Raw genomic sequence first — 25,370 nt, forward strand, 5'->3', positions numbered from 1 at the left:
TGTCGCCTGCCTGTGGCGTGATTTGATCCTGCCCGTGCCCAGCTCAGGGTCCGCCTGTCCCTGCGACCGAATGATCTCAAATTTAGACTCGAAACCTGTCGCCGGGTTTTGCTGTGCGGGTTTTGCCTCTGCACGTTCGTGGTTGGGTGCTTTGAAGGCTCGAAAACCTCGTCCCTGGGAGAGGGGCGGCATCCAGCGAGCTCAGCCCCTGGCACGTTTGCGAGTTGCTCCAGCTCCTCTGGGAGCTGTAGGAGTGCGAGGGAAGTTGTTTGGCGGTTTAAGTACCGTCTGCAGTGAAATTTTGGGTCCGGTGTTAAGGTTCAGGACTTTGGGGTAATTTAATGTGATGCTGGGTTACCTTGGGATCCTCTCGACCAGCTTTACCCTGTGGGAAAAACGCTTTCAAGGCCCATCTTGAACACGTGGATTTGAGAGCGCGTGGAAAACCCGCTTTGAAACAGGCACCTAAACGCACCGACGTGGATCCGCTCGCCCCACCGACCGCATCCGTGGGGCAGCCCAGGGCCCACACGTGGACCGGGCTCGCTGCTCGGGGAGAGCACAGGCACCCGTATTGCCACCGCGGATGCAGCCGGACCGCTTCCGTCAATGTTTTATTTAGTCCTGAAGAGTTCACGATACCTCTTCCTTTGGCAGGGGGTTCCTGCCTTCTGCTCTGTACGGATGCTGCAGGAACGTGTAGCGTAGTCCCGTATCTCTGGCGAACCTGAACGGGAGCACCGATACTGGGGTGCGGGTTGAAACACGGAGCATTAAAAATAGGGGCAGATGCAGGTAGAAAGCTTTTTCTTTTTTGTTTGTTTTTGTTTGTTCTGTGTTCCTGTAGTGCAGGCTGGCCCCAGTGCACCGTGAGATTTTTGGGTCCCGGAGTCATGAGTTTCAAAATGTAACTACGCACATTTGTGGGGAGAAAATTCCAGGGAGGGCTATTAAATGTCTGACTCAAAGGTCACGAGCCGCAAATAACCAGCGAGAGTAATCAGGGGAAGTATCTCGCCCTGATCCGCTTCCCAAGGCCTGATGTGCATCTCGTTTACAGGCTGGAACAGAGGTTTTTCCGGATTTATGTGCTTGAAATACCTAAATAACGTGCTTCGCTCACAGGTGCACGCGCGTAGTCTGGGTGGTTTCAGGTGGGATGCTTTTAATCCTGGTTCACGACTTTGGTTGTGGGAAGGGGTTTGTGATGCACGTGCGACTTTGCCAAACTTTAATCGTAAACTGTCTTGCGTGTTTTGTTTTTTTTTTTTTCCTGGAAACTTTCTGCAGAAGAAAGTTTGCAAGAATCAGAGTAGAAAAATACAGTTTTACCCTTTTGGAAAAACTCTTGGGGGCTTTTCATAGAGAAGCATCGGCCTCTTCTTGTTTTGGAGCAGGAATTTGCTGTCTGGTAGGGAGGAGAGGGATCCACCCACATCTGGCCAATTCATAAAGCCCTTGAAACTCCCAGTTAACATGCTCCATAAAGAGTTATCAGAATTTGGCAACCGACCGCTCCAAACATTACATCTTCCCTGAGCATCATCTGTTCTCTTATGGCTCATGCGGGACGCCGCCGCGTACAGCCTCTCCGCTCGGGGACGGCGGCGGCGGCGCAGGGCTTTCCCCGGAGCTGCCTTCCCCGGAGCTGCACGGCAGCTCCCCTGCGCTCCCCCGGCAGCCGCCCGGCAAGGCGAGGAAGAAGGAAAATGCCCCAAACGTTTGGATTTCGCGGGATCCTGCGAGGAAGCCCCTCGGGAACGTGCGAGCGGATGCAGGTAGGGGGAGCAGAGGGGCGCGTGGAGCTCTGGTTTGGGGTCCCCGCTATCCCCCCCCGCCGAGAGCTGCAAGACCCGACGGCAGTGCCTGTGTCCCTGCTCCTGCCGTAGCTGGGCAGAGATCCCCGGGAGATGCTGGTTTTGTAATTTTTTTGCTCGCCTTCGAGGGGAGCACAGTGTTTGAGGCTGTAATTAAACCCAGCATCTTGGTGCGTACACCCCAGGGGCCAGGGTGAGGTTATGCGAGGTACCCCGACTCCGGGATTTCCTATTTCTCGAGTCTTGGCTCTGTGATCTTAATGTTATTTCAACATAGTCCTTTTCGTGTGGTTTCTTATTTAAGTGTTTTTAATTTGAACAAATTCCCTCCAGCTAATTTTTGGTACTTGTGCATGGCTCTGGAGAAGACCTTTTCCTTTTATTAAAGAGGAATGTTTTTAATCACACGCATTCTTCAACCCGGCTGAACTCTGAACCTTTCACAGCTAATCAGCACAAGATGGGAAACGGTTTTCAAAAAAAAAAAACAAAACCAACAACCAAACCTGCCTTTAACTGCCGCTCAGCCTCAGACAAAGCTCTTCGCCGCGTGCGATCGCCTCGTGGGCAGCGCTGGCACACGGCACGGCCGCACCGCGCCGCAAAACCCGGCAGCCTGCCTTCGCGGTGGGCACGGCCGAAGGCAGGGATGCGCGGAAAGGCGTAGCTCTGATGCGACTGGTTTGCTCCTTAATAATCTGCCTGCCCTGGTTTGTTTTGCTTCTTGCTTTATTTTCCCTCTTATATAAGTGCAGCTCTTTGCTGACGGCTGATCTTGCCTCTTAAAAAAAAAAAAAAACCCAACCCAAAAAAACAAACCCAAACCAGGAAATGCCAAAGCAAAGATTTCTGCGCTGCTTTTTTGGGGAGGGTGTCTGTCTGTCTGGGAGCAGCAGCGTGACCAGTGATTTTTTTTTTTTCCCCTTTGCGGGGGGAGCGAGCGACACAAGCACTGGATTACCGCCGCCAGCCTGGGAAACTCGCTGCCGCCAGATTTCACCCTGGCCAAAAGCTTTGCGGGAGCCCGAGCGGTGCCTGACTGTTTGCAAAACGGGGAGCCCGTCTCGGTCCGCACCGCTCGCTCCCGTGTCTCTCCCCACCTCGCCGACGAACGCTTCGGCTGTTTTCCCTGCGCTGTGCCGCGCCGGCGGCCTGGAAAATGCTGGTAACCCGTGCCGGGTTGGTGAGCACAGAGCTTGCATTCATGCCGGTACCGCCGAAGGCTTTCCCAGGGCGCGCTGGGGAGAGACTCCGCGCTGAAGCTCCTCTTGCTGTGTTGCAATCTCCCCTTCCCGCGGAGGAAGGGTGGAGCTGCAGCGGCTGCTACCTGCCCAGGTGCGGAACGGTTTGTGCAACGGGCTGGGCGGCCGCGGGCAGTCGCCTCTGCGTGCCGGGACCGCGGCGCGGTTTGCCTCGGCTTCCTCCCGGCGCGCTGGTGTAGCGGCGTGTTTTCCTCCCGGTGACCTGGCTGCGCGAGGTGACCCAGAAAAACAACCGCTTGGTGCCACAGCGACGTGATGACGTCCCTGGTGCTTCTGCTTTACTGCCGGGCCACGTGCTGCGAGCGGGGACAAGGCAGCGAACGATCCCCCCCAGCTCTGTCACCCCCCCCCATCCGGGAGAGGGGCTGACGCTGCCTTGCTTTGCACCCCGAATATCTCCTGGGTTGTTTGAGCCGAGCGGATGAGCGTTGCAATTAATGGTTATTCAGCGGCGGCGGGGAGGAGAGGGAGAAGGCATCGTGTCTTTGCAAGGAGGCTGAGTTTTGCTGTGGTTTAATGGCAGAGTCATTCGCAAAGCCGTTTGCCCTGCGAGCGCTGTCCCGCTCCCACCGCGCTGCTGCTGGGGACGTGGTGGCTGCTGAGCCCCTGCCAGCCCCGGCACTCGTGTGAAGACAAGCTTGCCACCAGCGCCGGCCTTCCCGTGCGAATGTTCTTGTGAACTAAAAATAATTTGCAAAAATGTTGGCAGCTGGATGTCCAGCCCGGGAGAGGAGCCTGTTCCAGAAACCTTCCGCTTCTTCTGTGGGTGGGTGCTCCCACTTCGTTTCTCCCTGCCCCGGCACTCAGCCCCGCTCCTGGCCGTGCGGGCGAGGAGGGAAGGATGATGGATTTGGCCCCTGAGGATGCACCAGGTCAGCAGAGCATCCCCATCCCAGCTCGTGCATCCCGATCCCAGCCCCTCTGTGGCCGCATCCTGGTGCTGGTGGCTTACGAGGGTTCAGTAGGAACCAGCAGGACCCAGGCTGGGGTGGGGAAAGGGACGGACATCCCCCCCCCCCCCCCCGGCCCAGGAGCCATCGTGGGGCTGTGCTTTTGGCCTTCTTCGGGCGAGGGGAAGAGGAGGAGCTGCTCGCCTGGCTTCCTGCCCCCTGAATCATGTGTGAGCATCAGAGGCTGCCGGGGAGGGGAGTTGTTTACTGTAACTCTTGGCGGAGGTCCCGGCATGAAACCCCAAATGAATTCAAGCTGCAGCAGGAGGTCACGGCTGAAACAAATGGCTCCCAAGGCAGGAAGGGCTTTGCAAAAGGGTCCTGAGCTGCTGGAGCACAGGCTGGAGCAGGAGGGATGCAGAGCATCCCCGGGGAGCTGCCACGTGCAGGTGCCGTGGGGCCGGAGGGGTCCCAGCGTCGGGGCAGCAGCTGAGGCTCCTGCCCAGGGACTGAGCTGCGCTCCCAGCACCGCTGCTCCCGGCCGGTCCTCGTCCCTCGCCGCCCCGGCACTCGGTGCGTAAAGCGTCGTGTTTCTAAGCCCTGGAAAACTGCCCCGAGTTTTGCGGCTTCAGCCCGCGCTGGCCGGGTCCAAAGCTGTAACGTCGGCTTTGCGCAGGCTGGGACGCCCGTGTCGCCCTACGGCGCTTCGGGCCAGTCCGTGCTCCCGCGGTGCCTTGTTTCCATCCCATCCTCCCTCTCTTCCACCTCCTCAACGGCCCCGTTTTGCCAAAGCATCCCGGCGTAGCGGGGTGCTCCCTGCGCCCTCCATGTGCGGAGCCGGGGGGGGGGGGCTGTAGCGGGAGGAGGGTCCGCGCAGCCTCTGCCGGCGGCCGCTCTCCCTGGCTCCGGTGCCTCTTGGCCGTGGGGATGCTCGACAGCCTTTTTCCTGGCTCTGGGTGAGCGATGAGGAGTTGTTTTTCTGGCTGCTGGCCGCTGGCCTGCCCGTCCTCCCTCTCCCCCAGCACACGCGTTCCCTCCCACTTCTCCTCTTCCGCTGCTTCGGAGTTTGTTTTTAAAAAGACTAAAACAAATGAGGTAGAGAGATTCCCAGAGACCCCGCCAGCGCCTTCCCTCTCGGCTCCGTGCCGCCGTCCGTGACTCCCCCTCCATCCCCGGAGGTCCCCTCCCGCGCCTGCGGTTGCCCCCAAGACCTTCTCACCCCTTTTTGCCCCGGGGAGGTGCTGGAGGGGCAGCATCGGGCCTGAGGATGCTGTCGATGGGGAGGTGAGAACAAGACTGCTGCTGCTGAGCTTTGGCTGGTTGAGAGCTTCCCCGTGAGCTTTTTTAGCATCACGAGGAGAGGAAGGCTGTGACAACTCTTCTCTGGATGCCATCGGCTCCGAGGATGGAGGCTGTGGCTTGGTGGGCTGCTCCCTTCCTCTTCAAACCCTCACTTTCCCCTCTGAACGATGCTTCTGCGTGCAAGCAGCCCTTCTCGGTGTCTCAAAGCTGAGCCCGGTCCCCCGGCAGCTCCTGCCCCTTCGTGGTATGCGGCAGGACGGTGACATTTGGCCGGAGGGGATGGCTGAGCTTCAGCGAGTCCCTGCGGATCGACAGCGTCACGCGACGGGGATTTGGCTGGGCTGGGAGCTGTCTGAAGTCCCCGTTTCCCATCCTGAGATTTGCTCGTTACAGTCTGTCCTTGTCTGGCTGCCAGCAGCCCGGCACACGGTGGGTAGCGCTACGCACGCCGTGCCGCTGCCTCCCTCCAGCCGAGCATCCCCGAGGGGCTTGGCCGGCGCCCGTCCCTCTGGCATCCTCCTCCTCCTCCTCCTCCTCACTGGGAGGTGGGAACGCACGTGAGCTGAGAAGCAGGAGGTGACAGCCCGGCTTATCGCTTGCATCCTTCAAAATCACTGATGTTTAGCAAGAGCCGAGGCCCTTTGGGGATTGCCGAAGCTGGGAGGTTTCTGGAGCGGCGGGAAGGTACGGCCTCCCAGGGCGCCGGTGCTGGCACCGTGTTGCAAGGAGACGGGACCAAGCGCTGCAGCCTCTTAGGTAACGCTAGGATGAATTGTCAGCCACACGGAGGACGTCAGCCTTTTTGGGAGCCCTGGCTCCCTGCAGGTGTTGAAGGACGCAGAGGGAGAAGACTCAGGGTCTTCTTGCTTAGGGTAACTTCACCTGGACCCTTGTTCGCTCATAAAAATGCAGCTGAAGCGTGCTTGCGTGCTTTAGCCGTGCCTGACCCTCAAAGGGGGATGTGGGGCTCATCCTGCCCATCTTGTGGCATCGCACCGTGTCCAGCACCGAGGCCTCAGTGATAACGGGGCAGAGGAGCTCAGCGGCTTTCGGGCTGCGGCTGTTAATCTTCCTCAATCTCCGTATCACGCTGGTTACGGCGGGGCAGGCAGGGTGTAGCAATTAAAGCCAATTAGCCAGAGACAAATTAAATCCCAGGCACTTATCAGCGAGATGGAGAGAGAACGGGGTAAACCTGCCATGGCTTTTCCTGGGAACATCGCATCCTTCTCCGACACGGGCTGAGGGCAGGGATGTTTCTGTCCTGGAGAGCTGAGTTGGTGCAGAGAAGCGTTTGCCCTCGACCGGAGGGAATTTTCCTGCCTGGGCCACGCAGGAAAGTCAGAGCTGGCCCCGTTTCAGCAGGACCGTGCACCCCATCGCCTGCACGGATGTGCACCTGCGGTTATTAATAGTCCCTGTGCCCTCCTTGGGTGAGCACATTCATGCTCCTTCCCCTTGCGGGGAGGCGCGGGCCAGGGCAGGAGTTTGCTGGGTTTCCCCCTGGAAGAGCTGAGTAAATGCTGTGTTACGGGGCAGGAGCCTGCAGAGATTTCTCCCGCAATATTGCAGTCATCAGCACAGCTCCCTGCTGCCGTTGAGGCTGAGGTTTGAACAGCGCAGGGTGTGGTTCTCTGCCTATAAAACAACATTTGCGTTTGGGGTTTTTGGTTTTTTTTTTTTTTTTTAATTGTAACTGCTTTTGGAAAACAATTAGCTCTCAGGCTGCAGTGGCCTTGGCCCTGTGTCCTGCAAGAGCATCCCCCTTGCAGCGTCTTTTTGTGCTGAATTTCCTGCCCGTGCCTGTTTTCAGCTTCCCCCGTGCTGCAACGCCCGTGGCAAAGCACGAAGCTGCGGTGGTCACGGCTGCTTATGCCCGGCTGCGTTCGGTTTGTGGGACGCCACGGGCCCGTCGAGGCTGTCCGAGCATCCTTCGGGCGCTGTCGTGCTCGCTCATCCCCTTTCTGCCTGCGCTTGCCGGCTCCCTGCCTGCTCGCTGTGTTGTTTGGAGCATCCCTCTACGGAGCTGCAGGAGGAGCACCCGCAGCTGCGGGCATCCCATGCCCGGGTGACTCTTCTGCAGCTTTGTATTCTGTTCGTTGCAGCTGGAGGCGACCAGTTCTGCTCTGCACTGGCCCGTGGCACGTGCAGGATAAATTAAGCAAAGCTTTAGGAGCTGGGCGGTGAAAATCCCCTGCTGCAGTGGGTGCTCCGCCGCTCTGTGTAATTGGGACTATTTTAGGTTTTCCCGTGAGGCCGGGGGATTCACTGCGTGGGGAGGCTGTGCGTCCAGGCAGGGCGGGAGCGGCTTAAGTTTGCAAAGCAATTCTCAGCCGTGGTGTTAGGGAGAGATGCCTGCAGCACGTGGAGACTCTTCAAAGGTGTATAATTTACAGGACTTTTTTGCCCAGGGGGCTTTTGCAGGTGCACGACAAGCCCTTCTCGGTGGCAGGGCACGTTCCTCGCGGTGCCCTCCTGTGCATCGGGATATACCCGGGCTCCATCCTGATGCTTTCCCTGCCTCCCTGACGGGATGGTCTGAGCCGGACAGGACTAAGCTGTGCCCTGCTTTGTGTCTCGACAGCTGCTGTGAACCCGTGCACCTCCCCACGGGTGCCCCAGACCGTCCCCATGGACCTGCGGATCGGGCAGCGTGTCGTCAAGCCCGGCTCTGACACCACCTTGCTGGCCCTGAAGCACACGCAGCAGCTGCAGCACCAGCTCTTCCTCGCCAGCCTGCACCAGCAGCAAGTGGAGCAGCTCGCCCACCAGCACGTGAGGGTACGGGGTGCCCTGGGGTGCAGGGGCCGGGGGGACGACCCGCACCCGCTTTCGGTAGCGGCTGGGTGAGGTCTGGGCACTTGGAAGAATTAGTTTTGCCCCCAAAGCACGTAGCTCGTGGTGCCGTGAGTGTCTGCCAGCGGTGCCCTGCGTCGGGGCTGCCTTTGCCCAAGCTCCCGTCTCTGGCAGGGATTAAGAGGAAGAGGCTGGAAATCCCAATGCCAAAATAACCTTCCCGGGTGAATTCCTTCTTTCCCCTGAGCCGGAGAGTCTATAGTGCTGTTGAGCCAGCCCGGAGACCTCTCTGATGCAAGGAGGCCGGTTAGGGAGTCAGGTGGGGGGGTTTTGCGTCTTTCTTTCGGGCCAAATCTCCGTCCTGCCAAGGCCAGCGGGAGGGCTGGGGCCTCCTGGGATGTGCGAAGCGGGGAAATGTTTTCAGCCGCATACCATGTGTGCTGAGCGAGGAGCCAGAGCGACTGGACAGGATGCCTGGTGTCTGTGATCTGCCACTCCGCTTGGCCACCGCTGTTTCTGTGCCCTAGAGGCACGGCTTACTCACTTTACAAGCTAATTTGCTTTTCTGGGAAGCCTTCACTGAAATTCTCTGGTGTCACCCGGAATAGCACCCCTGCCCTGCGCGGCCTCTGCTGCCAGACTTGCGTTGTCACAGAACTACAGGGAGATTTAGCTTGGGTGGTTCCTCTGGAGACCACCGCTGAGAGCAGGGCAGGTAGTGGAGCACCACGTCCAGGCGAGTTGGGGGCCGTCTCTGGGTGCAGACATCACCCCCTGCCCATCCCCGGTCGCAGGGGCAGCACCGTGCTCACGGCAGGAATCAACTCGGTATGTCCGGTTGGGATTTCCCTCCTGGCACGTCCGTCCCGTTGCTGCTCATCCGTTTGCTGCGCTCCTCGGAGGAGCCTGGCTCCAGCTGCTCCCTTTGGGTGGTGGAAGATGCGGTTGTACCCTCTCGCCTCCGGACTAAACAAGCCCAGCTTCATCCGCTCCTCTCACGTCCCATGTGCTCTGCCCCGCTCTCAGGGGCTGGCATGGGCTCACTGGTCCCAGTAACCTTGCTGGAAGCTCTGGAGGAATCACACTGAGGTTTTTTTGAGCCCGAGTATCAGCTTGGTCCACACAAGGAGAGTTTGAGATGCTGCTGCTGCTATGACTGTTGGGTCCTTAGAGGCATTTGTGCTTTCCGACCTCCCTGTGAGATGGGATCATCTCCGAAAACCTCAGTTCTGGAAAACACCAAGATCCAAACTTTTAAGACTTGTATAATAGGTTTTTTTTCTTTTTTCCTCTTCTTAGTCAACTATGATTTTTATTTTTTGTTGTATTACAACATGCCTTAGCTACAGATATGTCAAAACACCACGGAAGGCAGCGAGTTGAAACAGACTGGTTTGAATTTTACAATGTCCCTGGGGAGAACGTCTCTGGAGACAAAGATGCGTCCGGTTCGCTGTGATGAAACAACTTACCGTGTTCTTGTCAGCCAGGGCTGCCCATCAGGTTTCCAAAAATGACATAACAGACCGTTTCAGACATGCTCCATCACCGTGTCGTCGTGCCTTGGGCTTGGGGAGGGGGCAAGGGGGGCTTTGGTCTGCGTTAGGCGAGGTGCTGATGCGACTCTCCTCTCGCAGGTGACCATGGAGTCCCCGCACCGCGAAGCCGAGCCTGGGCAACAGGAACAGGAGCTGCGGCAGATCCTCAACAAGGACAAGAGCAAACGAAGTAAGAGCTTCCGTGCGTCTGCCAGCACGTGGCACCGGGCGCCGCATCGCTGCCCGAGGAGCCGCGTCCCCAAAACCAGGACACTCGCCTCACAGAGGGAGTGGGATGAGAGTGGCTTTTGGAAGGGGGCTCAGCAGGCGGCTCTGCCCTTATCCAGACCGAGCTCTGCCTTCTCTCGGTCTAAAGGCGTGTGATGGCATCCACGCCACTGAGCATCTGTCCTGTGCCTCAAACTTGAGCCCTGCTCCGTGCCTGCCTGCGGCCAAGGGAACAGCTTCGTGTCCGCGGGGAAGCCCAGTCCTTCTGAGCAGCGATGCCAGCACGTTGCGCTCAGCGGCTGGCAAGAGATTTCTTTGCCCCTGGCCTGGCTGGCGTTTGTCCTTCGTGTCCTTCCTAGCGATGTCAACCAGGTGGTCGCAGTAGATCTCCCTGCTAACGTTGCGTCGTGCCCTACGGCCGCTGCAACGGTGCTCCCCGAGCTGACCGTGCTCGTGACTGTCCAGGGCAGGGCACGAATTTGCTTTTTGAACTTACGCCCGTGGCAGTGGGGAGAGGTTAGTGGGTCCCCCCAACGCTGGGCAGAAAAGTTTGCAAACCCTGTCCGGCTGCGATCTCCCTGCGCCATCTAGTGCCAGTCGCTGCTGGGAGCTTGCTCTGAGCTTTTGGATGCGCAGAGCTCTTCTTCCTCACGATGCAAAGATGCAGCTGCAGCGTGCATGGGATGCGCTGCGCCCGGAACGGTGTCCGTGAGCCTACCGTCCGCCTGCCCCTCCAGTCTGAGCTCTGTCGGGGTGCCGATATATTTATTTCCTTGGCTGCCACGTGGCTGCGGAGCACAGGCTGCTCTGCTGCGGTTCACAGGGTCGATGGGTCTGATTGCGATGCCGTAAACGCAGTGCCTGCCCTTTCCGTGCCGTTCCTGAGCAAACGGCTCCTACGAACGCCGTCAGCTCGGCGTGGCTGAGCGTGAGAGCTTATGCTCAGCCCCTTTATGCAATCTGGGGAGGTAATCATACAAATTAATTAACTAACTTGTGCTCGGAGGTGCCGAACACTGGTGCGGAAGCGTGGAGCGTCCCCATTGTAACCACAGAGCATCCCTGCTGGAATGCACGGATGGGGACATGGCCTGGCAGGGGTGGGAACATGGGAACGGGCCCCAGTCCGAGGTGGGGATGTGCTCACGGCAGCCGGGGGCTGGCGATTGCAGCACCCTGCCGCAGTCAGACCTCTGCCTGGGGGTGTTTCACCACCGCGGTGGAGCCAGGTGTTGAACGTGGGTCGGTGCTGTTTGTTTGCCAGCGGGTTGTGGTAAGTCTCACGCTCTTCTGGAAGAGTGCAGCTCCACCGAGAGCTTCAGGAGCCTCAAAGTTATCCCCTGAACTGTTTGGAGGTGCTTTTTTTTTTTTTTTCTTGCTCTCTCTCATGCAAGCTGTCCCTGTTTGGGGCCAGAGCGTGGCTGCCGGGGGAGCCGAGGTGTGGGCCAAGCAGAGCTGTACGCCATCAGCTGGAAATTATCGTCAGCCTCTAACACGGGCTCAAAGAGCCTCGGGGCACAGCGTCTCTGGAGAGGCTTCAGAGGGATCCCATGCACCCATGGGAGTTTTGTCGTTGCTGTACGAGCCACGTTGTGCTTTCGTGCTCTCTTTGTTCTGCGGGTGTCAGCTTATACCTGCTCTCTCTGGCTCGGATGAAGCAGGCAGATCCGCAGCTGAGACTTGCCTCTGGCCGTGCTCTCCCTCTCGCCTAATGCTCAGCGAGGCGCGTGCAAAAAGATCAGGCTCCTGAGATGATGTGGGAGAGCTGAGGTGGGACAGGGATGCTTCCCTGACCGTCTGGGAAACTCGAGTTGCCCCAGCTGGCCTTTCTCTCCCCGAGCCAACCTTGACCTGAGAACCGCACCAAGCATCTCCGCAGGGTTTTCTCAGCGTCCATGTGCTTGTAGGGGGTCTTCAGCCGTCCTGGCATTACTCATGGAGCCGTGGGGCTGCGCTTGTGTCTACGGGGATCCTTTAAGGTGCTCTGTGTTGGCTCTCAGCCCTGTGTGGTCACTGCTGGTCTTCCTGCAGGTGCTGTGGCCAGCACGGTGGTGAAGCAGAAGCTGGCTGAGGTCATCCTGAAGAAGCAACAAGCAGCTTTGGAGAGGACCAGCAACCCCAACCCTTCAGCCATGCCATACAGGTAAAACAAGGGCACCCTCTGGCCTGCCCCGAGCAGGACATCTGCTCAGGACCCCGAAAAGCTGGCTGTTTATCTTGGGCAAGACCTTGCTGTTATCTTCTGCTTCCTGGTCTTTAGAGATATTGTTTAGTGAACGTCTGTTGGGGTGAGGTGGCTCGGTTTGTGTTAAGTGCTTGCAGGAGGTGAATGAAGCTCCCACACTGGTTTCCCTGACCTTGTTGGGCTTTGATGGCTTGTCCCACTCCTGACCCACAAAAGTACTGTCAGGCTTCTTGTCTTTTGTCCCAAAACAAGGCAAAACCAGGAGCTGGATCCCTTCTGTGGGTGCTCGTGGTAGTGGACAGGTTGTCCACTGGCCCCTGGCAGAAGAGCTAGGATGTGCCCAGGAAAGGCAATGCCCCGTGGGCCACCCTTGCGCTGGAGGGCGTTGCGTGGGTGGCACGTGGGTGCCAGCTGGCAAAGGTCTCTAACGAGGTGGCTTCTCCCCGTAGGTCTCTGGAGCCTCTGGATCCCGAGGGCCCTTCCCCTCCTGTGCTCAGCACCTTCCTGCCCCCCGTCCCCAGCACTTCTCTTGACCCCCCCGAGCATTTTCCGCTGCGGAAGACAGGTAAGGCCTCAAAGATAATGCCACCTCCCTCCCACCGTGATACCCTCGCAGCCCACTTGCAGGGGACAGCTGGAGCCGAGAAGTGGGGCGTCCTGGCCCCACAAAGCCAGTCCAGCTTCGCCCCCATCAGCGCTGGGGCCAGGACTAACTGCCTTGTCTGCCCGCAGCATCTGAGCCCAACCTGAAGGTGCGTTGCAAGCCCAGGAAGTGCCTTGACCGACGCAAGAACCCCCTGACGCGGAAGGAGAGCGCTCCCCCCTCGCTGAAGAGGCGGCCGCCCGAGGCCATCGGTGAGGCTTTGCCTGGATGGCGATACCTCGGGCGTTTGGAGAGACCTTGGGGCCAGGCTGGAGCAGCCACAGTCTGCCCAGGATCCTGCGTGACGTCTACTTGGAGATCGTGTCTCCGGGGCTCGGCACGTTATCGGTGGCCTCCTCGGGGCGCAGCCCACGGAGGGAGCTCTCTGCCGTGACGCTGCAGGGGTGGATGAGCCAGGAAAGGATGTTGCTGCAGCTGTACCCTGGGCCCAGGGATGGACCTGCAAGGCTGGAAGGGCCCAAGGCCCTGAGCAAACGCGGCTGGTCGGGATTCCTCACCGTGGTGCGGTGCCTCCCACGCTGGCGGGGCAGCTCCGTCTCCGCTCCAGGGAGATTTGGCCCTAGGAGGGCGGTGGGCAGCTGTTGGAGGGAGGGAGGGCTGTGAAGGGCTGGGGCAGGGGCTGTGCAGCCCTTCTCTGGGTGCCTGTGCCCATCACCCCCATTTCTCTTCCTTGTGCAGACTCCTCCCCGAGCAGTAGCAGCACCCCCGTGTCCGGCTGCAGCTCTCCCAACGACAGCCTCCCCGCCGAGCACGGAGCCCTCCCCGCCGCCTCCGGCATGGCCCACGAGGTGAGATCCGACGGCCTGGCAGCCTGAGGCCTCGTGGGGTCGGGGCTGGGTGCCCTGATCTCCCGCTCCCATCCTAGGCTCAGGTGAAGGTAGCATCCCCCGCTCTAGGGACCCCCACCCTGAACCCCGCTGCCCAGGAACTGCCCTTAGCCCTGCTCTCCCTGCACGGTGGGATCTTCTGCCTGGCCCAGCGCTGCTCCTGACGCACCGCTTTCCTTCGCAGCGTGTGTTTCTTGTCTCCTTAGTCTATGTGCTGTCCCCACGGGTCCCTGATGCCCCTCACCCTGGCCCCAGGCGTTCCCCTGGGCAGCTGGGGCTCAGCCACCCTCTCTGCTGCCTGGCCCCCCACCCGAGCTGCTTGTCCCACCACGCTGAGCTCCGCCGCTGCCGGAGCAGGAGACTAATGAATTGTGTTTGGTGCAGACGCCCCTGGCCCAGCGCCTGATGATGCAGGAGAGCTCACTGGCCCAGTTTGCCCTGCAGAGCGCAGCCTCCCTTCCGGCCATCACACTGGGATTGCCGGCTACCACTAGCGCCAGGGTAGGTAGCCAGGTTGTAGGTAGCCCCAGAACTGAGCAGAGGGTCCCCGTGGGGCAGGGGAAGCCCTTTCCTTTGGGCCTGGTGTTCCTGGGGTAATGCCAGGCGTGCGCTGGCTCCCGGGCACTGCCCGTGGGCACGGTGAGGATGTGCCGTCCCGTCCCCGTTGCTAACCCCGTCCTCCTCCTCTCTGCAGGGAGAGGCAGATCGCCGCCCCCTCTCCGGCCTGGCACACCGGGTGCCCGTGCTGAACGGACCTGTCCTCGCGGGCACACACTCGCCCATGTTCATACCAGCTGGCTTGGAGCAGCATGAGGCTGGGAGCCCCTTATCCCCTCGGCTCCAGCCCGTCATCATCCTCGAGCCCTCGGTCACCCACACTCCGTTGGTGGCAGGTAAGTGTCGAGCTCGGTGACAGGCACTGAGGCCGTGTCGGCGCTGGCAGGGCTCAGCGTGGAGCTCCGCTCGGGCAGGCGAGCTTTTTGGGTGCTGGGAAAGCTCAGTGGCCTTGATTTTTCCCTGACTCTTCTGTGAGCTGGGGCTGAGGGAACGGAAGGTGTTGACCCTGGTTTTGGCTAGCCAGCAAGCACGTCCTTGCCATGGCCGAAACCAGAATTCTTCACACACTACAGCCTCGACAATTCAGAGAGAGCCATCGCTTTGACTCTTATAGAATCATAGAATCTTAAGGTTGGAAAAGACCTCTAAGATCATCAAGTCCAACCGTCAACCCAACACCACCGTGTCTACTAAACCATGTCCCGAAAGTGCCATGTCTACCCGTTTTTTGAACACCCCCAGGGATGGTGACTCCACCACCTCTCTGGGCAGCCTGTTCCAATGCCTGACCACTCTTTCGGTGAAGAAATTTTTCCTAATTTCTCCAGGGGAGGGTTAGATTAATCTTTTCCCTCCAGCTGCCCCTTGCCCTGGCCAAGCCGGGCTGGCGTGGAGCCGTTCACCTTTCCTGCAGCCCAAAAGGCCCCCTCCAAGGGGTCTCTCCCGCCTCTTCCTAGGCTCTCGTGCCAGCAGATTTCACTACAGACCCTGCGCTGAGCAGGGCAGCTCAGACCTCTCGGCTGTACCTCTAGCTGCCTTATTCTCCCTAGCCCCTCCAGGTAGTCCGCTCCGACTGCGGCAGCAGGAGAACTGGCTCCTTTGTGCTGGTTCCTGGCTCCATCTCTCGCTGCCCTATCGTACCTGCAGTGAAGGCAGCTTCTCCCGTTGAAGCTGAGAGGGGCCCGAGGTGATCGAGGTCAGCCAGATCCTGTCCCCAGACCCCTGTGGGCTGTGTCATGCCAAGGTGATGGGGACAGGAGAAGGGGAGCCGTGAAGATACAGCCCATCCGTCCTCACCTACCAGATACTGGGCTCCAGGGCTGGGTCCCTGTCATTTTTAGGGCTGTCTGGCGATAGCCTGCATGGGTACAGCCAGCACTGCTGCTTGCCATGCCCAGCTCTGCAGGGTGTCACGCCCGCCCAGCGGACAGTGCCACCCCTCACCTCTCCTTCATCTCCCCTGCAGTGCCAGGTTTGGGAACGGTCCCCTTCTCCTTCGCCCCCTCACTCATCTCTGCAGAGCGCCTGTCGCTCCCCGGCCACCATAAACCGCTGGGCAGGACCCGCTCGGAGCCCCTGCCCCAGAACCCCAAGGCCATCCAGCAGCAACTGGTGTACCAGCAGCATCACACCCAGTTCCTGGAGAGGCTCAAGCAGCAGACGCATCTGGGCAAGGTAAGTCATGGAGGCCCAGCCTGGGCGTGCAGGAGGCAGTGGGAGACAGATGCTAGAAGGGTGCAAGATGGCACCCCTTCCTGCTGGGCAGCGAGCACCGGATGTCCAGGGCCAAGCCCTAGGCAGGCACGCGAGATGCTGCCTTGCCCCGACTCGTAGCGGCAAGCTGAGGGTACCTGCTCAGCTTCCTTGGCTCCCACATCCATCGTGCTCCTGCCCTGAGATGCCCTGCCACCCGCCATGACCTCCTTGGCCTGGGCTGTCCCCTGCCTGAGCTCTCGGTGCTCATTCGTGACTCCTCTGGCCGCAGCGCATGGCTAAATCCAGCGAGAAGCCCCGTCTGCGCCAGATCCCCTCCTCAGAGGACATGGAGGCCGAGGGGACGCTCCCGGAGGCCGGGGCTGAGAGCAGCGACCTGGCAAGGGCACGCGTGGAGCCCACAGGGCCGGGGAGCAGCGTGAAGGAGCCCGAGAGGACGCAGAAGATGCTGCAGCCTCAGGAGGAGCTTGTCCTACAGCAGGTACGCGAGGGCTGGCAGGGACGGGAGAGCCGCGGGGAGGGGTCCGGGCTGCCGACCTGAAGCAGCCCTTTCCCCGCTGGGCAAAAGGAGCCCGCGGGGAAAAGGGACGATGGCTTCACTGGCTGTCTCAGGCTGCGCGGAGCCCTTGGGGTGGTTTGAAGCCTTCATAACAGGCTCAGGAACGGGCTGTAAGAGGTGGAGTTCCTAGCCTCGTCCCTCTGTCCAGTTGTGGCTTTGAGCATTAGTCCTGTGCAGGCAGCGTGCAGAGATCCCTGGCCTGCGCTTTGGAGCAAATGCTTCCTCCCTTGGCGTCTCCCATTTGAGGCTTTGCACAAATCCAGCAAAGCTGGTAGCATCCTGAGCCTGGGAAGGTTCAGATCAGACCCTGAGAGCCACCTCTGAAAAAGGGTGCTGTGTGGGTAAGGACATTCCTAGGACAGGGACGAGAGCTGCAGCCACCCCTGGTGTCAGCAATCGTCCCCAGATCGTTGGGCATCGTCCCCAGATCGCTGCACCTTGCCGCAGGGTTGCCCAGCACTGCGGGGCTGAGCCAGCAGAGAGCAGCAGACGCTGCGTGATGTGTCCCAGCTCCTGCAAACCGGCTCCGAGCCCCCCAGCGTGGAGGGGGCTGTCGCATCCAGACCCTGGGAGGGTTGCACAGTGCAGAGCTTCCTTCCCTGGCCCGGGTGACGTTCCCCTTGCTGCCCTGGTGCCTTGCTCCGGCTTCCCTGCTCACCGCCGTCTCTCTCCATCAGGCCTATCTCTGGGATTCCTACCAGCGCGGGCAGCAGCAGCTCCTCAAGCGGCAGCCCTTGGCCGACTCCCCCATGGTCCCCACCATCCATGCAGGGCACAGGCCCCTCTCCAGGGCCCAGTCGTCTCCTGCCACCGCGACCGTCTCCCTCCCTGCCCAGGACACAGCCTCCAAGACTCTCTCCCTGCCTGTGCAGGAGCAGCCAGCCAAGCCGCACTTCACAACAGGTACGGGGCTGTCACGGCGGGAGCAGAGCTGGGGCTGGGGACAGGAGCTGGAAGGGAGGTGGGGATGCCCAGGAGCACCTTAGCATCTGTCCCGGTCACTCCCAGACTCATAAATGCTTGAGGGTGCTCTGGCTGGATGCTAAAAGGATAGAGTAAGCCATGAGGAGCCCCTTCTCCTTATCTAAGGTGGCTTTTCCAAGCAGGACTTGCTTATCCGGCCCCTTGACTGCCATCCTGGTCCAGCGATGCTGGCAAGGTTCAGCTCTCTTGCAGCTCCAAGGCAGGATTTGCTTCGAGCACGTTGGGACAGAGGCTCCCATGGTTTGAGGGAGGTGTTTCAGTCAAACCAAATAGTTACGGGCGTTGAGGGTCTCGGCCAGCCCCTGAAAAGGAGCTGAATTATTGTCAGCACCATCGAGGCCTGGGCGTCCAGTCCTGTCTCGGGACAGCAGCTCTCCCTGTGCGTTGCAGGACTGGTTTACGACTCGGTGATGCTCAAACACCAATGTTCCTGCGGTGACAACAGCAACCACCCGGAGCACGCGGGCAGGATCCAGAGCATCTGGTCCCGTCTGCAGGAGAGAGGGCTGCGCAGCCAGTGCGAGGTGAGCGCGAGCGGCGGTGGGGAGCCCGACGCCTGTCCGGGAGGGGGATGCTGGTACGAGCCGATCTCGTGCTAATGGTGTGATAGGGCATCCTGCTCCCACCTCCATCCCTTTTGCTCCCGGATCTTCTCAGCCTGTTCCCACCGTTAGCCAGGCAACAAAGACCTCGGGAGAGGGCTTGGATTTGTCTGTGGCTGGCAGTGCCGAGTCGGAGCACGCTGTTCTGACCATCCCCGGCTTCGGATGGTGGAAAAATGGGTGCAGGGAGAGGTGTGCTCCCTACTGAAACAGGGTGTTTTGCCAATTCTGGGAACATCAGCGTCAGCTCCAGTCTGTCAGAAGCCTTGCCTTGGTCTGGCTGGGCTGACCGGTCCACACAGGGCTCTGCAGTTGTTGGAAGGTGGTGCTGGCATTTCCTGCCCGATCCCTGCCCGATCCCTGCCTGCAGATGAGGGGGGGTTGCTCTCCTTCAAATCCAAGGCGAGAAGCGCCGTGCTCAGCCTTGCAGCTGCCGTCCCGGCTGCGGTGACGCGAGGTGCGGCCGTACTCGGACAGCCGGACGTGCCACCTCCGCCCTCGGTGGGCGGGTGGGTGGGTGGGAGAGCCTGCATCTCTCGTTCGGAGCGGCTCGGTCACAACCCCCGTCTGCTGCAGTGTCTGCGGGGACGCAAGGCCACCCTGGAAGAGCTGCAGTGTGTCCATACCGAGCGCCACGTCTTCCTCTACGGCACCAATCCCCTCAACCGCCTGAAACTGGACAACGGGAAGCTGGCAGGTGAGTCCACGTCCACGCTGCTCCCTCGGGCAGCCGTGCCCTCACCTTCTGCCCGTCCCTGTCCACGCATCCGCTCCGGGTCTCGGAACACCCTTGGGGACCACGCCAAGCAGCTCCTCTAGGGGCTGGTCCTAATTCTGGCCAAGCAGCCGGGCCAGACCTCCCTCCTTGGTACCCCCGTGCTGTGCACCCTGTCGCCCACCATTCCCTGGTTTTCCAGCTCTGAAGTCCTCACTGTCCCCTCTCTCTGCAGGGATCCTGTCGCAGCGGATGTTCGTCATGCTGCCCTGCGGAGGGGTGGGGGTAAGTGCTCAATCTCTGCTCTGGCCGGTTTTGGATGGGGTTGTTCCTTTCATCTGTCCCCACCGAGGGCCTCTTCACGGGCTTGAGCGGAGAGGGAGCTCCCGAAGTCTTTGGGCTGCCAAGATTGGGTAGCCTGAGGTGGGAGCACTCCTTCTGTGGGCAAGATATCGTTGTATCGGAGCTCGCCCCTGTCCTTGGGATGGTCCTAAGCATCCCACCCTGGAAAGGGGACCCTTTCCACCCCCTTACTCCGGGGTCCCCAGCAGCCAAAAGCCCCTCACAGCCATTTCTAAGAGCCCGAGGCGTTAGAAGGGAGCGAGCTGGCGGGACGGCCGGAGGAACCTGAAGCCGCGGTCTGCCTTGAGGGAGGGGAGCGGTGTCATGGGGACAGCAGCTCGCCACTTCTCTCCAGACACTTCTGTGGCCTCTCCTTTCACAGCTTGCCGCCCTGGTTTCTCTCCATTCATTGCGTTCTCCTCTCTTCCTCTCTCCCCCCTGTCTCTGTCCTTCTCTCTCTCTTTCAGGAAGGGTCTCACTCCATGCCTTCCTGCTGCCTCTTCTGGTTCTTCTCCTCTCCTTGCCCCCGCTGCTGGGCACCAGCTCTTCTCAGCCCCGTTTGCATCCACTTTCCCTGCTCTCCCCCTCCCTGCCCTCCTCTCGCCCGTGCCCCGGAGGCAGGGGGGCTGGAGCTGCCCCTCTCCATGGGCAGAGGGGACCCTTTGAGTTGCACACATGGAGTTGATCAGAAGAGACTTGAGTTTTCCGGCTCTGGCTCGGCCCTTGACGTGATCCTGATCAAACCAAGATGTTTGGTTAAACAATAAAATAAGATAAAGAAGGTAACGAGCGTTTTCTCAGTCACTCCTTCCAGCCCCCCGGGTGCAGGGTGAGATGCTCTGTGCGGAGCTCGGCTGGGGGCTGGGGCTGACAGCAGGCAGAGGAGCTGCCATCGTGGCCAGCAGCACCAGGGAGCCGCCCCGGAGCTGGGGAGCTTGCCCCATTGCGTGCGAGGTGGTCCAGCTCCACGGTGCCCTTCCAGCCTGCATGGGACCGAGCAGGGCGGCTGGCAGAGAGCGTGGGTCCCGCGACCGAGATCTCCGCCGCCGGTGCCCTGTCCCCGTCTGACCGATCCCCTTGCTTCCAGGTGGACAGCGATACCATCTGGAACGAGCTGCATTCCTCCAACGCTGCCCGCTGGGCCGCGGGCAGCGTCACCGAGCTGGCCTTCAAGGTGGCCACCAGGGAGCTGAAGGTAGGTGGCCTCACCTGGAGGTCCCAGAGCAAGAGCGGGGCTGGGGTCTCACCAGCCGGCACCGGGTGCTCCCAGCCCTGCGCTGCTGCAGTCTCCATCCCTGGCTGTCCCAGCGTGGTGGGGAACTGCCAGGCAGGGGGTGGAGGGGGGGGTGCGTGACGCTGGGGACGGCAGCTCTCATCACTCGCTTTTCGTTTTGTCCCCAGAACGGCTTTGCTGTGGTGCGGCCACCTGGACATCACGCGGATCCTTCCACTGCCATGTAAGGGCCCCTTCCCAAGCGGCAGGGCTTTGGGCTGGCACGCGGGAAGCTCCAGAACAGCTCCTTGGCTCAAAAGCACCCCAGAGTAACCTCCCCCGGCACCCACCCTTCAGGGAGCACGTGGGCCAGGAGGGAACGGTGCTCAGGAAGGGCTCCAGAGCGTTAACTGGCTCCGACTCCCTCTTTGCAGGGGATTCTGCTTCTTTAACTCGGTGGCCATTGCTGCCAGGCAGCTGCAGCAGAAAGGAAAACTCGGCAAGATCCTCATTGTGGACTGGGTAAGTCCCCTCCGTCCCCCAGCGTGTCCCTGCTCCTCCCCAGGACGTCCCCAGGAGCGGGTATCTGCACCTTCTCCCAGCTCCGGTTTGGAGCTAGACCGGAGAGCAGCGAAACCTCCTCCTTTGGGGACCGGCTGCCAGGAGTGCGGCTGGGAACCCCCCGGCATGTCGGGATGGGGGAGCAGGAGCAGATCCCGGGGATGGGGGACCAAGCCCTGGAGCAGGGTAGAGATCTGGTTGCTTTTAGCTGCGTTAGGCTGTTTGACCACCCTCAAGGCTGAAAAAAAGAGCAGTCTCCCGATCTCTCCCTCCCTCTAGGACGTTCACCATGGCAATGGGACTCAGCAGATCTTCTACAGAGACCCTGACGTTCTCTACATCTCTTTGCATCGTCACGATGATGGCAACTTCTTCCCCGGCAGCGGAGCCGCCGACGAGGTAAAAAAGCACCGACGGGCTGCGAGGTCTGTGCAGCTCTGCGCAGGGACGGCGGCGGAGGTGACGGCCAGGAGAACGGGACGCGGCTCTGCCGGGTTTCAGCAGAGGGTTGTTTTGTGTCCCTGCCTTGCCCGTTGATGCCTGATCCTGCCCGCTTCACCCAGCTGGTTGCAGAGCTCCGGGCTCCATCCCAACCTGCAGCCAGCGGCACGGGAACGGCGACTGATGGCCGCAAGGCTCCGGGCGACGTCGCGAGAGCTTTGCAAACCCAGCCGGCTCCTGTGGCACAGGGCAGGGGGTCCGGGACACCCAGCCCTGCCTTCCCGCAGCTCGGCAGTGATGGAGCCCGCTCGGGGAGCTGCCCCAGCGTCCCTGCAGGCCACAGCCGGGCCGTCACTGCTGTCCTTGCTCTCTCACAGGTTGGTGCTGGCCCTGGTGAGGGATTTAATGTCAATGTAGCCTGGACTGGAGGGCTCGACCCCCCCATGGGTGACCCTGAGTATCTGGCTGCTTTCAGGTACTGTTCCTTGCGTTTCTGCTCACCTCCTCTTTCCCTCGGCGTCAGGCCGAGCCAGCGCTTAACACCTCTCGTTTGTTTTTTACCCGCGCAGGACGGTGGTGATGCCAATTGCACACGAATTCTCCCCCGACGTGGTGCTGGTGTCGGCCGGCTTCGACGCGGCTGACGGCCACCCGCCACCCCTGGGCGGCTACAAAGTCTCTGCTAAATGTAAGGAGGTGGAAGCAGCTCCGCTGGCTCAGGGGGGGGTTGTTTCCGCTGCTCACCCAGGCTGGGACCGTGGCGCAGGGGCGGCAGCTCTCCAGGGAGCCGAGAAGATCTTTGGGGTCGTACCGACCCGGCGTCGAGGGCGACGGCCCCGGCGTTTCGGGCAGGGAGGCTGACAACCGCCGTTGGGCTTTACCCCTCCAGGCTTTGGCTACATGACGAAGCAGCTGATGAGCCTGGCTGGCGGAGCCATCGTCCTCGCGCTAGAAGGCGGCCACGACCTTACGGCCATCTGCGATGCGTCCGAGGCTTGCGTGTCGGCCTTGCTGGGCAACGAGGTGAGAGCTGGGGGTCCGGGGCTTGTGTGGGTCTTGGTGTGGGGCTGTGCTGATGCTGCGAGCCCAGCCCTGGGCACGGCTCCCTCCCGTTGACCCCCTTGTGTCTTCCTTCGGCAGCTGGACCCTCTCCCAGAGGAAAGCATGAGGCAGAAACCAAACCCCAACGCTGTGCGCTCCTTGGAAACGGTGATCCAGGTCCAGAGTGAGTGTCCCAGGGCCGGGGCTCGGTTAGTTAACATGGACGGGCCACGTGTCGGCGTTTCCTCCCCTCTCCAGTAAAATCCATGACCTCTGAGGGAAAACTTGGCGTAAAAGACCCCGGTGGAGCCCTTCATCATCATCCTTCCCGTGGGAGGGTGATGGCCCTTGTGTGCGCTCGCTGCAAGGGAAGCCCGGAGACCTGGGGCACCCCTACCCTGGCACCTCCTGATTTTAACTTCTCCCGCAGGTAAATACTGGGTGGCCGTGCAGCGTTTTGCCTCCAAGCTGGGCTGCTCCTTCCTGGAGGCACAGCACCACGAGGCAGAAGAGGTGGAGACGGTCACAGCCTTGGCCTCCCTCTCGGTGGCCGTGATGGTGGAGAAAAGGTGATGCTCTCGATTGATCCTGGGAGATGTGGGTGCCCCTCACTCCCTTGTGTGCCTGGCTCCACGCCTTGGCATCACGGGGGTGGCAGCAGAGAAGGGCCATGTCCCACGGCCAGATGAGCTTCTGGGAGGTCAGGACAGTGCTGGTTTTAAGCAGGTCTTGAGGTGTGGGAGAGAGAAATTAAAACCCTCCTCCCCACTGAGAGATCGGATCCTGCGACCCTCACATCCCGGCAGATTTGGCCCCAGCGTTCAGCACCGCTGGGTGGTGGGGTGAGGTCCTGCATCCATGTGGTGAGGACCTGGTTTGGCTTCTGGGGGATTCAGTGCTGGACTTTTCCCAAACAAGATGAAAACGAGACCAAATCCTCTTCCCTTCCTTGGAGGCTGGAGGTGCTGGGGGTTCATCGCCTCCTTTCAGCAGGCTTCCCAACTGCCCACCACCTTTTCTCGTCCTCACCAGGACTCAGCCAGAGTCTGCGTAGGTCTTGGTGGAGCGAGAAGCGCTGGGCGGCTTGTTGTGTAGTTACAGAGGCTGGACTTGCCGGCAGGCCCCTTGGTGCCGAGAGGGACGCGTTGTGTCACGCAGGTCTCCTCCTCATCTCATGTGTCGTACTTCTCCATTTCAGGCCGCAAGACGAGCCGATGGAGGAAGAGGAGCCCATGAACCAGTGATGAGTGGTGACGTTCTCTGCTCCCCTGCTTCCAGGACGTGGCTGGACTCTCCTGAGCCCAGCGCTCACTCTTCACTCCTGGCTTCCCATTTGCCACGTCATCCTCGCTCCCCGAGTCACGGTCCTGAAACGGCCTGGACCTTTGGCTGCCACCTCTGCAGGTCACCCAGAAAGGATGCTCCTGCAGCCACCTGGAAGGCGTCCTCCTGCTCGGGACCGATGGAGAACCACAAACTCCTTCTGCACGGCGTGACCTTGCCAACCTAGACCGTGCCTGCGATCAGTCCCCAACCTTCGGGACCTGAAACCCCCCTCTGGGGACGTGCGTGAGAGGCCTCCACCCCTCTGGCTGCGGTGGCGGCCAGACGCAGACCTGCCCTTCTCCTGGGATCTTCCTCACCCTTGGGGAAGGGGGTGGGTGTTGGGATGGATGTTGTGGCCGTGCTGCGGGTGGTTAGAGCCGCCTTCGGGACTGCACCCAGAGCTCCTCTCCGACCAGGCAGCGATGCCTTTGAGAAGCAGCCCTGTGTTTTGCTCGGGAGGGACGGGCTCTCCGCGTCTTCTCGCGAAGGCTTCCTGGCTCCCCTTCCCTCCGGTGGGGCGCGAGGCGGGAGCGAGCGCGACGGTGCCCGTGGCGTATGACCCCGTTCTGCGCAGGAAGGGTTTGGACGGCTGTGGATGACGCGCCGATGCCCCGCAGTTGGGGAAGAGCAAGGGCTGGAGTGTCTGCAGCGCCCAGGATTGCACCCGTGGGACATCCTAACCACTAACCAGAGCGTGAACCCTCTGGTGCCGGGGCTCTGATTTGCACTATATACAATTGACGTGTGCTAATGTGAACCTTATGTACTCTTCTTTCCATGGGAATTTCGGGAACAAACACCTCTTCGTGCGGACGTTACCGAGGTGCCTTGAGCCCTTTTCAAGCAGCTCGCTGACCTGGGGATCTGTGTCGCTGTAGCCCCCTGTAATCCCTAAAGCAGGGGCAGCCCGGCCGTCTTCCAGTCCCGTCGCCCCCCCCCCCCCAAGCCCACCCCACCCCCCCCGCCGCTGCACCCCCAGCACCCCCGTGGGCTCCTCTTCTCCAGCTGAGATCAAATCAAGTCCTGTCACCCTCTGCTTGGTGCTCAGCTCCCCCAGGGATAGCCCCAGCAATGCAGTGCCTGTCCCTGTCCCATCTCGGGAGGGGGGGACACAGAGGCAGGGTCAGGCCCCCCCAAAAATGAGGTGTCCGTCTAGATTTGCCTTCTTCCCGTCTTATTCTGCAACAGGGCGTCGTGTGGCTCCTCGCCCCGAGAGCTGCCGCCTTCTTCCGTGTGTCCCGTGGGTCGCCCTGCCGAGGACAGGTCCCCGCTCGGGTGCTGGGCTGCAGCGGGGTTTGGGGACAGGGGACGGACGGAGCGGAGGCGGCCAGGCTCTGTCTGCAGGCACAGGGAGGAGATTTTGTAAAAAAAAAAAAAAAAAAAAAAAAAGAAAAAAAGCTAACAAGGAAGGGAAAAAAAAAAAAAAAAAAGACCTTGGAAGAATAAAACATTTCTGTGTCTCAGACTGCCCAGAGCTGGGGTCCAGCAGCGCCGGCCGGTGGCACGGAGACCGGGGAGGCTGCGCGGTCCCTTACAGCCGAGCGACGGGCAGAAAGTCGTCACGGCCGTGCCGCAGCCGTGCCCCTCTCCTTGCTGCCGGGGCTCGGGTACCCGCGCTCAGCCCGCGCCGCAGGGACGGGAGGGAGGGCGTCGCGTTGCCACAGAGGGGTTAAGGAACACCCCAGAACCTCTCTCTTGTCTTCTCCAGACCCTGGTGTTTGTGGGTGCTGGCCCGTTCCGTGGGACCGTCCCTCCATCCTGTGGGGTCTCCCCAGCTCCAGGGGGGCTGTGGGGTGGTGCCTTGGG

At 60.7% G+C, this 25,370-nt stretch overlaps 1 protein-coding gene across 11 annotated transcripts in view; it reads left to right on the forward strand.

Annotated features, from left to right (window-relative positions):
- The window catches only part of HDAC7 (histone deacetylase 7), an 88,901-nt gene extending 63,874 nt beyond the window's left edge, over nucleotides 1-25,027 (forward strand). For 7 of the 11 annotated variants that reach the window (XM_054806897.1, XM_054806898.1, XM_054806900.1 and 4 more), the window contains exons 2-25: nucleotides 7,856-8,052; nucleotides 9,705-9,795; nucleotides 11,865-11,976; nucleotides 12,468-12,583; nucleotides 12,751-12,873; nucleotides 13,361-13,470; nucleotides 13,894-14,010; nucleotides 14,204-14,402; nucleotides 15,533-15,741; nucleotides 16,052-16,261; nucleotides 17,017-17,242; nucleotides 17,714-17,847; nucleotides 18,502-18,622; nucleotides 18,876-18,925; nucleotides 20,070-20,177; nucleotides 20,384-20,439; nucleotides 20,630-20,717; nucleotides 21,036-21,155; nucleotides 21,575-21,672; nucleotides 21,767-21,885; nucleotides 22,087-22,220; nucleotides 22,338-22,422; nucleotides 22,669-22,807; nucleotides 23,437-25,027. In XM_054806897.1, the coding sequence (XP_054662872.1) occupies nucleotides 7,856-8,052; nucleotides 9,705-9,795; nucleotides 11,865-11,976; nucleotides 12,468-12,583; nucleotides 12,751-12,873; nucleotides 13,361-13,470; nucleotides 13,894-14,010; nucleotides 14,204-14,402; nucleotides 15,533-15,741; nucleotides 16,052-16,261; nucleotides 17,017-17,242; nucleotides 17,714-17,847; nucleotides 18,502-18,622; nucleotides 18,876-18,925; nucleotides 20,070-20,177; nucleotides 20,384-20,439; nucleotides 20,630-20,717; nucleotides 21,036-21,155; nucleotides 21,575-21,672; nucleotides 21,767-21,885; nucleotides 22,087-22,220; nucleotides 22,338-22,422; nucleotides 22,669-22,807; nucleotides 23,437-23,482 (3,008 nt within the window). In that variant the 3' untranslated portion in view covers nucleotides 23,483-25,027. Of the gene's footprint in view, nucleotides 1-1,485; nucleotides 1,779-3,061; nucleotides 3,153-7,855; nucleotides 8,053-9,704; nucleotides 9,796-11,864; nucleotides 11,977-12,467; nucleotides 12,584-12,750; nucleotides 12,874-13,360; nucleotides 13,471-13,893; nucleotides 14,011-14,203; nucleotides 14,403-15,532; nucleotides 15,742-16,051; nucleotides 16,262-17,016; nucleotides 17,243-17,713; nucleotides 17,848-18,501; nucleotides 18,623-18,875; nucleotides 18,926-20,069; nucleotides 20,178-20,383; nucleotides 20,440-20,629; nucleotides 20,718-21,035; nucleotides 21,156-21,574; nucleotides 21,673-21,766; nucleotides 21,886-22,086; nucleotides 22,221-22,337; nucleotides 22,423-22,668; nucleotides 22,808-23,436 lie in introns of those variants that run through there. The other 4 variants (XM_054806901.1, XM_054806903.1, XM_054806906.1 and 1 more) reach the window with 4 other exon arrangements.
- Nucleotides 25,028-25,370: the final 343 nt, after the last annotated feature.

The sequence above is a fragment of the Grus americana genome, chromosome 31 (assembly GCF_028858705.1).
Source record: "Grus americana isolate bGruAme1 chromosome 31, bGruAme1.mat, whole genome shotgun sequence".
Taxonomy (NCBI): domain Eukaryota; kingdom Metazoa; phylum Chordata; class Aves; order Gruiformes; family Gruidae; genus Grus; species Grus americana.